The 13,965-nt window shown below is 35.1% G+C and overlaps 1 protein-coding gene across 10 annotated transcripts in view; it reads right to left on the bottom strand.

Moving 5' to 3' along the window:
• Positions 1-2,994: 2,994 nt before the first annotated feature.
• Positions 2,995-13,965, bottom strand: part of carmil3 (capping protein regulator and myosin 1 linker 3) — a 265,948-nt gene continuing 254,977 nt past the window's right edge. For 8 of the 10 annotated variants that reach the window (XM_061935936.1, XM_061935943.1, XM_061935973.1 and 5 more), the window contains 5 exons: positions 13,042-13,148; positions 12,847-12,982; positions 9,942-10,013; positions 8,916-9,035; positions 2,995-3,534 (listed from right to left, as the gene is read on the bottom strand). In XM_061935936.1, coding sequence (XP_061791920.1) covers positions 3,494-3,534; positions 8,916-9,035; positions 9,942-10,013; positions 12,847-12,982; positions 13,042-13,148 — 476 coding nt within the window. In that variant the 3' untranslated portion in view covers positions 2,995-3,493. The remainder of the gene's footprint in view (positions 3,535-8,915; positions 9,036-9,941; positions 10,014-12,846; positions 12,983-13,041; positions 13,149-13,965) is intronic. The other 2 variants (XM_061935958.1, XM_061935994.1) reach the window with 2 other exon arrangements.

Here is a 13,965-nt window from a genome sequence, read left to right as displayed (position 1 = left end):
GTAGATTTTTTCAAACTAAAATGTAAAAAAAAAAAAAAAATAGTAAATTGCAATATTTTCACCTCAAAATGTAATGTATATTACTGTAAATGGAAAAACAGTACTGCTGTTTTTATGGTAAAAAAAACAAAAGGCAGCCCAGTTGCCAGAATTTTACTGTAAAATTTACATTTATTTTACTGTAAATAACATTTAAAAAAAATGCAATTTTACAGTAACATTTTGGCATCAGAGCTGCCAGTTTGTATTTAAAAAAGAAGTTACTGGGAAATTGCATTTTTTTATTGTATTGAAAATGCCAAAACGACACCAATAGTTCATTACAATACATACATTTTGTTTTAAAAGTACAGTTTTTTTAAATTAGAGAAAAATGCTGTACATTTTTTTTCACAATTTGACCATTTTTATATATATATATATTTTTTATAACTAAAATGTAAAAAAAATATGGTAAATTGCAATGATTTCACCTCAAAATGAAGTGTATATTACTGTAAATGGAAAAACAGTACTGCTGTTTTTATGGTTAAAAATACAAATAAAAAGCCAGAATTTTACTGTAAAATTGACTTCTTTTTTTTTACTGTAAATTAAAAAAACTGCAATTTTACAGTAAAATTCTGGCACCTGAGCTGCCAGTTTTTTGCTTTTTTTATTACTGTAATTTATCATTATTTATTAATTTATTTATTATTCATTACTGTAAATGCCAAAACAGCACCATAGTTTATTACAGTAAAAAAAAAAAAAAAAAAGAGTACTGTTTTTTCATTTAGAGAAAAATGCTGTAAAAAAACAGTACATTTCACAATTTGACCATGAAATCTATTGCTACTTTTACATTGCACAATTTGATGGATAACTCACTTTGAAATCATTATTATTAGTATTTATTTCTATTTAATAAATTGTTTGAATGTTTAAACATATATTTTTGCATAATCAGACAATATTTAAATTAACATACTGTGAGATTACATGGAGTACTTTTTTTTTCTTCTGCCAAAATAGAAATAATAAATTGAGTAAAAAATAAATAAAAATAAACCCCGTTTTTATGACTTGATGGGGGTCCCCGGGACCCCATTTTTGAAAATTCCTAGCGCCAACACTGATGGAGTATCGGTGGGTGCAAAACAGCAACAGGCGGCTGTGGCCTGCGGGCCGGTTCTAATACTAATCAAATATCATCCCGAGGGGCCATAGATCATTCATTTCCGGGCCAGATCTGGCCCCCGGGCCTTGACTTTGACACCTAGGAGTTAAAGCATTTGTATCCAGTGACCCATTGAATGTGCATGCAGAGTCCCTGGCAACCGGGTGTTTGTCAAAGCCGATGAAACGGTCCATAGTCTGTTTGCATGTCGGATTGGAAAGATCCGACTAAGAACCTCTGGGTCTAAGCTTCTGCTTGCCCGCCAGCGATAGCAGTAATTAATCGGCACACAATTAAGCGATAATCTGGCTCGTTAGCAAGTCTCCTCCAGATATGTTGCCCCCCTCTGTCTCCCCAAGGCGACAAATACAAGAACACCATGGTCATGCATGCTCCTGATTCTTTAGACGCTGCTGCCATCTGCTGGTCAGACACTGTAGCAATGGAGCTGGACTGATGGTGTATTTGGCCACCCATCCAAATGATGAGAATCAGGTGTCCTAATCACTTGGCCCGGGGCCACAGGTGTATAGAATCAAGAACTTAGGCATGGAGACTGTTTCTACAAAGAAAGAATGGTATTTCTGGCGTGGAACTGTCATAGGATGCCACCTGTGCAACAAATCCAATCCAATTTCCTCGCTCCTAAATATTCCAAAGTCAACTGTCGGCTTTATTCTAAGAAAATGGAAGAGTTTGGGAACAACAGCAACTCAGCCACCAAGTGGTAGGCCACGTAAACTGACAGAGAGGGGTCGGCGGATGCTGAAGCGCGTAGTGCAAAGACTTTCTACACAGTCGGTTGCTACGGAGCTCCAAACTTTACAATTAGCCCACGTACAGTACGCAGAGAGCTTCATGGAATGGGTTTCCATGGCCGTGCAGCTGTGTCTAAGCCATACGTCACAGAGTCCAATGCAAAGCGTGGGATGCAGTGGTGTAAAGCATGTCGCCACTGGACTCTAGAGCAGTGGAGACACCTTCTCTGGACTGATGAATCACGCTTTTCCGTCTGGCAATCTGATGGACCAGTCTGGGTTTGGAGGTTGCCAGGAGAACGCTACATTTCGGACCGCATTGTGCAGAGTGTGAAATTTGGTGGAGGAGGAATTATGGTGTGGGGTTGTTGTTGTTCCAGGAGTTGGGCTTGGCCCCGTAGTTCCAGTGAAAGGAACTTTGAATGCTCCAGGATACCAAAACATTTTGGACAATTCCATGCTCCCAACCTTGTGGGAACAGTTTGGAGCGGGGCCCCTTCCTCTTCCAACATGACTGTGCACAAAGCAAGGTCCATAAAGACATAGATGACATGAGTCTGGTGTGGATGAACTTGACTGGCCTGACCTGAACCCGATAGAACACCTTCGGGATGAATTAGATGGAGACTGAGAGCCAGGCCTTCTGGACCTCACAAATGCGCTTTTGGAAGAATGGTTGAAAATTCCTATAAACACACTCCGCAACCTTGTGGACAAAGCAAGGTCCATAAAGACATGGATGACAGAGTCTGGTGTGGATGAACTTGACTGGCCTGCACAGAGTCCTGACCTGAACACATTTGGGATGAATTAGAATGGAGACTGAGAGCCAGGCCTTCTGGACCTCACAAATGCGCTTTTGGAAGAATGGTTGAAAATTCCTATAAACACACTCCGCAACCTTGTGGACAAAGCAAGGTCCATAAAGACATGGATGACATGAGTCTGGTGTGGATGAACTTGACTGGCCTGCACAGAGTCCTGACCTGAACACCTTTGGGATGAACTAGAACAGAGACTCACTGACGTTTTTTAGGGAAATCATGCAAATAAAGGGCATTGGAAATATTTGTGTAAAGTCATTTTTATTTATTCTCTTTCACTGAAGCATTTTCAAAAAAAATAGAATCACTTTCCTGGTTAAAATCCCGTTCAAGCCACAAGCAGAAGGACAACAACACGTTGCACACCACGAAGCGTACTAATGATCGTGATTGCTCGCTCGTACTTTCCAATGGTGTGCATCTCCGTTAGAATAAATACAGTACGAACCTTTTGAGCAGATTGTCAGGAAACCGCAGGCAGGGTGCAAGAAACGTGGACACATTTAAGCTTCGGTGCATAAAGGAGTTGCAGCAAACACTGGACACACTGGGACTGTACGGAAAGGTGCTTTTAAAATGGCAATCACTCTAAAACAAAACGCGGTGAACGCGTACTCGAAAAACGAATCCTTACATTGATCTAAAAAGTGTCAAGAATAAAAAATACTCCAGGGCGTCGGTCCGGTCCGGTCCGTGCCTACCCTCGGTTTTCCAGTCTTGTTTCCCATGCAAACCTGGTCCGGGTTTCAACGTCATAAAGCGTCTTTGTGGCCCAGGTGAGGACTTTCATAGCCTAAAGAAGAAAACACATTGTCGGTGAAAGATGATTGTTGACTTCATATATATTATAACATTCACCTGTTGCACAATGAGATGTAAGCATTGGATAAAATGTACATTTCTGTAACTCTCTATCTGTAAAATATATCTTTTTATGAGCATTTCTGTAATCTAGTAACAGCATTTCACGATAAATATCCATAAATTAACATTCTTAATAAATAAAAATAGAATAAGCACACTTTATAGTCAGTGTAAAGACGTGGAATCTACACTTTATGTGCAGTGTTACGTTTCGAGTTCAGACTGGATTGGATTTTGTGCGCGGCATAGTACCTCGCATAAGCACCTTAGAGGAAATGTTGTGCTACAGGACACCTGTCCTGTATGTACTAGTATTGTGAATTTGTAATAATGATAATGATAATGGGTTGTACTTGTATAGCGCTTTTCTACCTTCAAGGTACTCAAAGCGCTTTGACACTACTTCCACATTTACCCATTCACACACACATTCACACACTGATGGAGGGAGCTGCCATGCAAGGCGCTACCAGCACCCATCAGGAGCAAGGGTGAAGTGTCTTGCTCAGGACACAACGGACATGACGAGGTTGGTACTAGGTGGGGATTGAACCAGGGACCCTCGGGTCGTGCACGGCCACTCTTCCACTGCGCCACGCCGTCCCTAATTTGTACACCTGGCAGAGATCACATTTAGTTCCCCTTAAAACATTCACATGCTGCACAATGAGATGTAAGCATTGGATAAAGTGTACATTTCTGTAACTTTCTATCTGTAAAATATATCTTTTTATGAACATTTTTGTACTCTCGTAACAGCATTTCACGATTAATATCCATAAATTAACATTTTTAATAAATTAAAATAGAATAAGCACACTTTATAGTCATAAAGACCTGGAATTTACACTTTATGTGCTGTGTTTTGTTTCGAATTCAGATTGGATTTGATTTTGTGCGCGGCATAGTACCTCGCATAAGCACCTTAGAGGAAACGTTGTGCTACACCTGTCCTGTGTGTACTAGTATTGTGTTGAATTTGTACACCTGGCAGATATCCCATTTAGTTCCTCTTAAAACATTCACATGTTGCACAATGAGATGTAATCATTGGATAAAACGTACATTTCTGTAACTTTCTATCTGTAAAATATATCTTTTTATGAACATTTTTGTACTCTCGTAACAGCATTTCACGATTAATATCCATAAATTAACATTTTTAATAAATTAAAATAGAATAAGCACACTTTATAGTCATAAAGACCTGGAATTTACACTTTATGTGCGGTGTTTTGTTTGGAGTTCAGATTGGATTTGATTTTGTGCGCGGCATAGTACCTCGCATAAGCACCTTAGAGGAAACGTTGTGCTACACCTGTCCTGTGTGTACTAGTATTGTGTTGAATTTGTACACCTTGCAGAGATCCCATTTAGTTCCCCTTAAAACATCCACATGTTGCACAATGAGATGTAATCATTGGATAAAATGTACATTTCTGTAACTTTCTGCCTGTAAAATATATCTTTTTATGAGCATTTTTGTACTCTAGTAACAGCATTTCACGATTACTAACCATAAATTAACATTCTTAATGAACGAAAGTAGAATAAGCACACTTTATAGGCATAGTGTAAGGACCTGTAATCTAGCTTATGTGCGGTGTTTTGTTTCGAATTCAGATTGGATTTGATTTTCTGCCTCGCATAAGCACCTTAGAGGAAACGTTGTGCTACACCTGTCCTGTATGTACTAGTATTGTATTGAATTTCTACACCTGGCAGAGATCACATTTAGTTCCCCTTAAAACATTCACCTGTTGCACAATGAGATGTAAGCATGGGATAAACATTTCTGCAACTTTCTATCTGTAAAATATATCTTTTTATGAGCATTTCTGTACTCTAGTAACAGCATTTCACGATTAATATCCATAAATTAACATTCTTAATAAATGAAAGTAGAATAAGCATACTTTATAATTAGTTCCCCTTAAAACATTCACCTGTTGCACAATGAGATGTAATCATTGGATAAAATGTACATTTCTGTAACTTTCTGTCTGTAAAATATACCTTTTTATGAGCATTTCTGTACTCTAGTAACAACATTTCACGATTAAGATCCATAAATTAACATTTTTAATAAATGAAAATAGAATAAGCACACTTTATAGTCGTAAAGACCTGGAATTTACACTTTATGTGCGGTGTTTTGTTTAGAGTTCATATTGGATTTGATTTTGGTACCTCGCATAAGTACCTTAGAGGAAACGTTGTGCTACACCTTTCCTGCTTAGTACAATATAGCCATCCCTTTGCAATGCATTCTTCTGAAAATGATGGAAAGCGCCACTCTATATAGCAACTGATGCTGTGGTCCAAGTTGTAATTGCCACGGAACACATTTTAAGATATTCAACAAATTTGTCATGTTTCATGTGTCAGGTAAACCGAGATAAATGAGACCATGAATGAATAAAAGTGTGATTGTAGCAAACTTTGCCATCACTTCTGTTTATTTAGTAGGAAATGCAAGCTGACACAGCATTACTTGGGATTCTTTAATAACAGCTTTTTACGACATCCATTTAAAAAAAAAATTTTTTTTCTTGGGCACAAGTCGGCTATTATTCATGTCGCGGCTGACGCGAGCCGACTGGATCGAGTCCCCCGCAGCCCAGGGAAGTGCACTTCCAGATAGCCCGCGGAGATAATTTGCAGTGGTTTTGCCGCGTTGATTAGTGGCCCTTGAAATCTGTCGCCGAGCGGTTTTTCATCTTTGCCGGCTGACAGCGCGGCGGTGTAAAAAAAAAAAAAAAAGTGACGGTGATTCAGTAAGCCGTGCCCGCCAATTACCGCGGCAACGGAACACGGCATCTAAAAGCGGTCGGACGCACTTAAAGCTAAAACGGGGAGGAAATACTTGTTGAAAAGAGAAGAAAAATAACACATTTTTACGCCAACTGCAAAGCAAAGTATTTTGATACTTTTCGATACTTTTTTAAATAAAGGGGACCACAAAAAATGTCATTATTGTCTTTATTTGAATAAAAAATCTTAGAGTACATGAAACATATGTTTATTATTGTAATTTAGTCCTTAAATAAAATAGTGAACATACTAGACAACTTGTCTTTTAGTAGTAAGTAAACAAACAAAGGCTCCTAATTAGTCTAATTTGTAACATATTGTGTCATTTATCCACCTATTATTTTGTCTACATTATGAGGGACAAACTGTAAAAATTGATTATTAATCCACTTGTTCATTTACTGTTAATATCTTTTTTAACATGTTCTATCTACACTTCTGTTAAAATGTAATAATCACTTATTCTTCTCTTCTTTGATGCTTTACATTAGTTTTGGATGATACCACACATTTAGGTATCGATCCGATACCAAGTAGTTACAGGATCATACATTGGTCATATACAAAGTCCTCATGTGTCCAGGGACGTATTTACTGAGTTTATATACGGAGAATATCGCACGTCTCGTTCCTGGCACCTCTTCTCACCATCGAAACCTGATTAAGACCCAATGTGTGTGTATTTGCAAAGATAAAAACCCATGGTAGATTCCTTGTGTTATGTTTTATTTTGATACTTTTTCCTATGTAAAGGGGACCACAAAAAATTGCATTATTGTCTTTATTTGAACAAAAAAACTTAGTGTACATGAAACATATGTTTATTATTGTAATTTAGTCCTTAAATAAAATAGTCAACATACTAGACAACTTGTCTTTTAGTAGTAAGTAAACAAACAAAGACTCCTAATTAGTCTAATTTGTAACATATTGTGTCATTTATCATTCTATTATTTTGTCTACATTATTAAGGACAAACTGTAAAAATGGATTATTAATCTACTTGTTCATTTACTGTTAATATCTCTTTTCAACATGTTCTATCTACACTTCTGTTAAAATGTAATAATCACTTATTCTTCTCTTCTTTGATACTTGACATTAGTTTTGGATGTTACCACACATTTAGGTATCGATCCTATACCAAGTAGTTACAGGGTCATACATTGGTCATATTCAAAGTCCTCATTTACTGAGTTTATAAACATAATATACATTTAAAAAAAACTAAAAAAAAAGATTTTGTGATGCTAAAAAATATAGTAGTATCGAGTAGATACGCTCCTGTACTTGGTATCATTACAGTGGTTGTCAGGTGTAGATCCACCCATTTGTTTACATTGTGATGCCGGTGAGCTATTGTATCCTCCTGCGGTGTGTAGCGATGCATGGTTTGCTGTTCCTCGTCCTCCAGTGATAACGGAACTGGCAAGAAACTCACTTAATTTGTCGCCACGGAGGCGAGGATTAGTAATTTAGAAGTCTTGAAGTAGTGAAGTGAATTAAATTTATATAGCGCTTTTATCTAGTGACTCAAAGCGCTTTTACATTGTGAAACCCAAAATCTAAGTTACATTTAAACCATTACATTTTTGACACTTAGAGAAAATCCAGACTTTTTAACAAAAAAATGTTCAACTTTTTGACACTTAGAAAAAATCCCAACTTTTTGACACTTAGAAAAAAATCCCGACTTTTTGACAGGATTTTTTTCGACTTTTTGATACTTATAAAAAATCCTGACTTTTTGACGAAAACATTTCCGACTTTTTGACATTTAGAAAAAAATCCCAATTTTTTGACACTTAGAAAAAAATTCACACTTTTTCAAAAAAAAAAATCAGACTTTTTGATGAAAAAAATTCAGAATTTTTGATGAAAAAAATTTAGAATTTTTGATGAAATTTTTTTTGAATTTTTGATGATTTTTTTTTTGAATTTTTGATGAAAAAAAAATGCAGATTTTTTTGATGAAAAAAAATGCAGATTTTTTGATGAAAAAAAAAATGCAGATTTTTTGATGAAAAAAAATGCAGATTTTTTGATGAAAAAAATCCAGGTTTTTTGATGAAGAAAACCCCAGATTTTTCGATGAAAAAAATCCAGATTTTTCGATGAAAAAAATCCAGATTTTTCGATGAAAAAAATCCAGATTTTTCGATGAAAAAAATCCAGATTTTTCGATGAAAAAAATCCAGATTTTTCGATGAAAAAAATCCAGATTTTTCGATGAAAAAAATCCAGATTTTTCGATGAAACAAATCCAGATTTTTCGACATTTAGCGGGATAGAGCGACTCTCATTGACTCCACTGTTAGATGACTTTTGCTATTGATTTTTTACGAGTTAGATTGCATAAAAAAGGGGAACATTTTTTTGTTCTTGTCTTACATAATGTTTGTTATAAAAAAGGCACTCAGCACTTTTTCTCTGTGGTTTCAGCGTGAAGGGAGGTTTGATGGTCACAAACATGCAGGAAGGGAAGCGGGTACATACACTCGGTCCCGGCGGGGTAGTCCAGAGATCTGTTTCTGTACCGAGGGAAATAAGGTTTTCTGGCGGAGGATTTAGGATCAGAAAACCTCTCCAGATCGTTGTGACTCCCCCGCTGCATGCCTACGGGGAAACGACACCACGCACATAACACGGGTGTGTAAAACAAGCAGATAAAATACTTCTTCATAGAGCAAAAATACATATTTATGTATATATATGCATACACACACATATTTATGTATATATATGCATACACACACAAACAGTATATACACAGATATATATGCAAACATATATACATACACACACACATATATATATATATATATATATATATACGTACGTACACATATATACATTCATAGATACACATACAAATGTATACATATATACATACATATATACACAGATACATACACATTAACAGATATATACACAGACATACACATATACAGATAGTATATACACATTGATACATATACATGCATGCATGCATATATATATATATATACACACATACATACATTCATAGATACACATTCAAATGTATACATACATACATACATAAATATACACAGATACATACACATACACATATGTATAGAAAGTATACACAGACATATACACGTATATACATACAGTATATACACAGATATATATGCAAACATATATACATACACACACATATATATATATATATATATATATATATATATATATACAAATATATAAATATATACACTCTACATACATACATATACATATTTACATATATGTGTGTGCATATATACATGACGATACACATTTTGAGTAGTTTAATGTGAGTATTATCAGATTTAGAACTAAGATTCTTAGAACCTTGTCACAAATTCAGTAAAGTTGCTTGAGACGATACACATTTTGAGTAGTTTAATGTGAGGATTATCAGATTTATTTTGAGAGTTGCAACAAGCAAATGGCACTGACTGGGTGGAATGATGTAATGACACAATGTGTACAAGTCGGAGTACAGTAAATCTACAATACCTGTGTCAAAGGAGTTGGACTTCCTGGTACTGCTTGATACATCTGGACAGCCATTGTCACCTTCACTCTTATCTGACAGGTTGGACAAAATGACATCATTAATGTCAATCATCCCATGAACAAAACCCTTGTCAGCGACCCTTTATCTTGGAAATATTCACATACTACTGCTACTTGAATATATTTATCATGTAAATATTCACATACCATTGCTATTTAAACATATGTATCATGTAAATATTCACATACCATTGCTATTTAAACATATATATATATATATATATATATATATATATATATATATATATATATATATACATATATATAGATGTCCGATAATATCGGCCTGCCGATAAATGCTTTAAAATGTAATATCGGAAATTATCGCTATCGGTTTTATATTATCGGTATCGTTTTTTTTTATTTTATTTTTTTTTGTTTTTTTTGGATTAAATCAACATAAAAAACACAAGATACACTTACAATTAATACACCAACCCAAAAAACCTCCCTCCCCCATTCACACTCATTCACACAAAAGGGTTGTTTCTTTCTGTTATTAATATCCTGGTTCCTACATTATATATCAATATATATCAAGACAGTCTGCAAGGGATACAGTCCGTAAGCACACATGATTGTGCGTGCTGCTGGTCCACTAATAGTACCAACCTTTAACAGTTAATTTTACTCATTTTCATTCATTACTAGTTTCTATGTAACTGTTTTTATATTGTTTTACTTTCTTTTTTATTCAAGAAAATGTTTTTAATTTATTTATCTTATTTTATTTTATAAAAAAATTTGAAAAGTACCTTATCTTCACCATACCTGGTTGTCCAAATTAGGCATAATAATGTGTTAATTCCACGACTGTATATATCAGTTGATATTGGTATCGGTTGATATCGGTATCGGTAATTAAGGGTTTGGTCAATATGGGAATATCGGCAAAAAGCCATTATCGGACATCCTTAATATATATATATATATATATATATACACATATATACACACATATATATATATATATATACATAACCATGCAAATTTTGCATTTCCTTTGGAAATCGAGGTCCCAGAGTCTGGAGGAAGACAGGAGAGGCACAGGATCCACGTTGCCTGAAGTCTAGTGTAAAGTTTCCACCATCAGTGATGGTTTGGGGTGCCATGTCATCTGCTGGTGTCGGTCCACTCTGTTTCCTGAGATCCAGGGTCAACGCAGCCGTCTACCAGCAAGTTTTAGAGCACTTCATGCTTCCTGCTGCTGACCTGCTCTATGGAGATGGAGATTTCAAGTTCCAACAGGACTTGGCGCCTGCACACAGCGCAAAATCTACCCGTGCCTGGTTTACGGACCATGGTATTTCTGTTCTAAATTGGCCCGCCAACTCCCCTGACCTTAGCCCCATAGAAAATCTGTGGGGTATTGTGAAAAGGAAGATGCAGAATGCCAGGCCCAAAAACGCAGAAGAGTTGAAGGCGACTATCAGAGCAACCTGGGCTCTCATAACACCTGAGCAGTGCCAGAAACTCATCGACTCCATGCCACGCCGCATTAACGCAGTAATTGAGGCAAAAGGAGCTCCAACCAAGTATTGAGTATTGTACATGCTCATATTTTTCATTTTCATACTTTTCAGTTGGCCAACATTTCTAAAAATCCCTTTTTTGTATTAGCCTTAAGTAATATTCTAATTTTGTGACACACGGAATTTTGGATTTTCATTTGTTGCCACTTCAAATCATCAAAATTAAATGAAATAAACATTTGAATGCATCAGTCTGTGTGCAATGAATAAATATAATGTACAAGTTACACTTACTTTTGAATGCAATTACTGAAATAAATCAAGTTTTTCAAAATATTCTAATTTACTGGCTTTTACCTGTATATATATGTACATATAAACACACACATATATAATATATATATATATATATATATGTATGTACATATATACACACACATATATATACATACATACATATATATATATATATATATATATAAATAAATAAATAAATAAATGGGTTGTACTTGTATAGCGCTTTTCTACCTTCAAGGTACTCAAAGCGCTTTGACACTACTTCCACATTTACCCATTCACACACTGATGGAGGGAGCTGCCATGCAAGGCGCTACCAGCACCCATCAGGAGCAAGGGTGAAGTGTCTTGCTCAGGACACAACGGACATGACGAGGTTGGTACTAGGTGGGGATTGAACCAGGGACCCTCGGGTCGCGCACGGCCACTCTCCCACTGCGCCACGCCGTCCCTATATATATATATATATATATATATATATATATATATATATATATATATATATATATATATATATATACATATATATATATACACACATATATATATATATATACACACACATATACATATATATATGTGTATATAAATATATGTGGGTATAAATGTATATATATATATACACACACATATATATACACACACACATATATATATATATATATATATACACACACACACATATGTATATATATATACACACACACATATATATACACACACATATATATACACACACACATATATATATATATATATCAACATATATATATATATATATATATATATATATATATATATATATATATATACACATAAAATTTATTTTAAATTTTTTCACACTATACTACAGTCCGGAAAATGTGTTTTTTTCTGAAATGTGTAACTCCAAAGAGGAATGTTGACTACAGAGAAAGTTGGTTCTCCAGATAAAAATATTCAAGGGAGAAATAATTCTGGAAATGTGATCCCTACCACAATTTAGTCCAACATCCCTGACAGAGTATTTGTTGACATCAGTTTACTACCTCTGTAAAACTGTCATGTGCTGAAGAACCAGACTTTTCCTACTGTACCTTCACTGAGACCAGGGTCAGGACCCGAGTCTTCTTCAGGGTGGACCAGCTCACTCCTCAGAGCATCGCCTCCCTCTTGACCCACAAGGGAGATGTTTTCTGGGGAGCTTCTGTCTCTGGAGAGGTGGAGACTGGGCTGGAAGTAGTAGAGCATGATGGAGGGACCCTGGCAAAATACGATGTGCAGACACCTACCTTAGCAGGAATCAGAGGACGCTGTCCTTCTGGTCCTCGTGGTCTTTCCTTGTCCTCACGTCTCCTCTCATTCTTCTCTTCTTCTGCTTCCAGCCTTCCTGCCTCTGCTGAAAGTCCACACTTTAGTTTATTACAATGACTCGCAATGTTACAAAAACATTTTCCTGCCACAATTTGTTTACTGGCGTCATATTGCGGTCTACACGCATCTCTTATGTGTGACTGCCATCATACTGCAGTCGACACGTATCTCTTATGTGTGACTGCCATCATATTGCAGTCTACACATATCTCTTATGTGTGACTGCCATCATATTGCAGTCTACACGTATCTCTTATGTGTGACTGCCATCAAAATAATGCATTTTTTCAAATGTATTATTTATCTTTAATAAAAAAAGTATTTACAAAAATCAAGGAATGTTAATCAGTCTAAAAAAAGAAACAAAAAATAATAGAAACTAATTTATCAATATTACTAAATATATCAATAACAGCTGTTTAATGTTAACACAAAATGTTTATTTTTTATTTTTTTCTAAACAAAATCCCAACTCCAACTAAATACTAAAAAAAAGGACAACCAAAAAACAATAAAAGCAAAAGTATCAATATTACTAAATATATCAATAATAGCTGTTTGTTTCTTAACAAAATAACACTTCTTTTTTTTCTTTTTTTACATTATTTATCTTTAACAAAAAAGTATTTGCAAAAATCACAGAATGTTAATCAGTCTAAAAAAGGAAACACAAAAAATTATATAAACAAAAGTATCAATACTATTAAATATATCAATAGCGGTTTAATGTTAACAAAAAATATATATTTTTATTTTTTTTTTTCTAAACAAAATCTCAACTCCAACTGAATACTAAAAAAAAGGAAAACCAAAAAATTATTTAAAAAAAGTATCAATACTAC

Source organism: Nerophis lumbriciformis, linkage group LG03, assembly GCF_033978685.3.
Source record: "Nerophis lumbriciformis linkage group LG03, RoL_Nlum_v2.1, whole genome shotgun sequence".
Taxonomy (NCBI): domain Eukaryota; kingdom Metazoa; phylum Chordata; class Actinopteri; order Syngnathiformes; family Syngnathidae; genus Nerophis; species Nerophis lumbriciformis.
The sequence above is the reverse complement of the archived record's forward strand: the minus strand, read 5'-3'. Positions and strand labels throughout refer to the sequence as shown.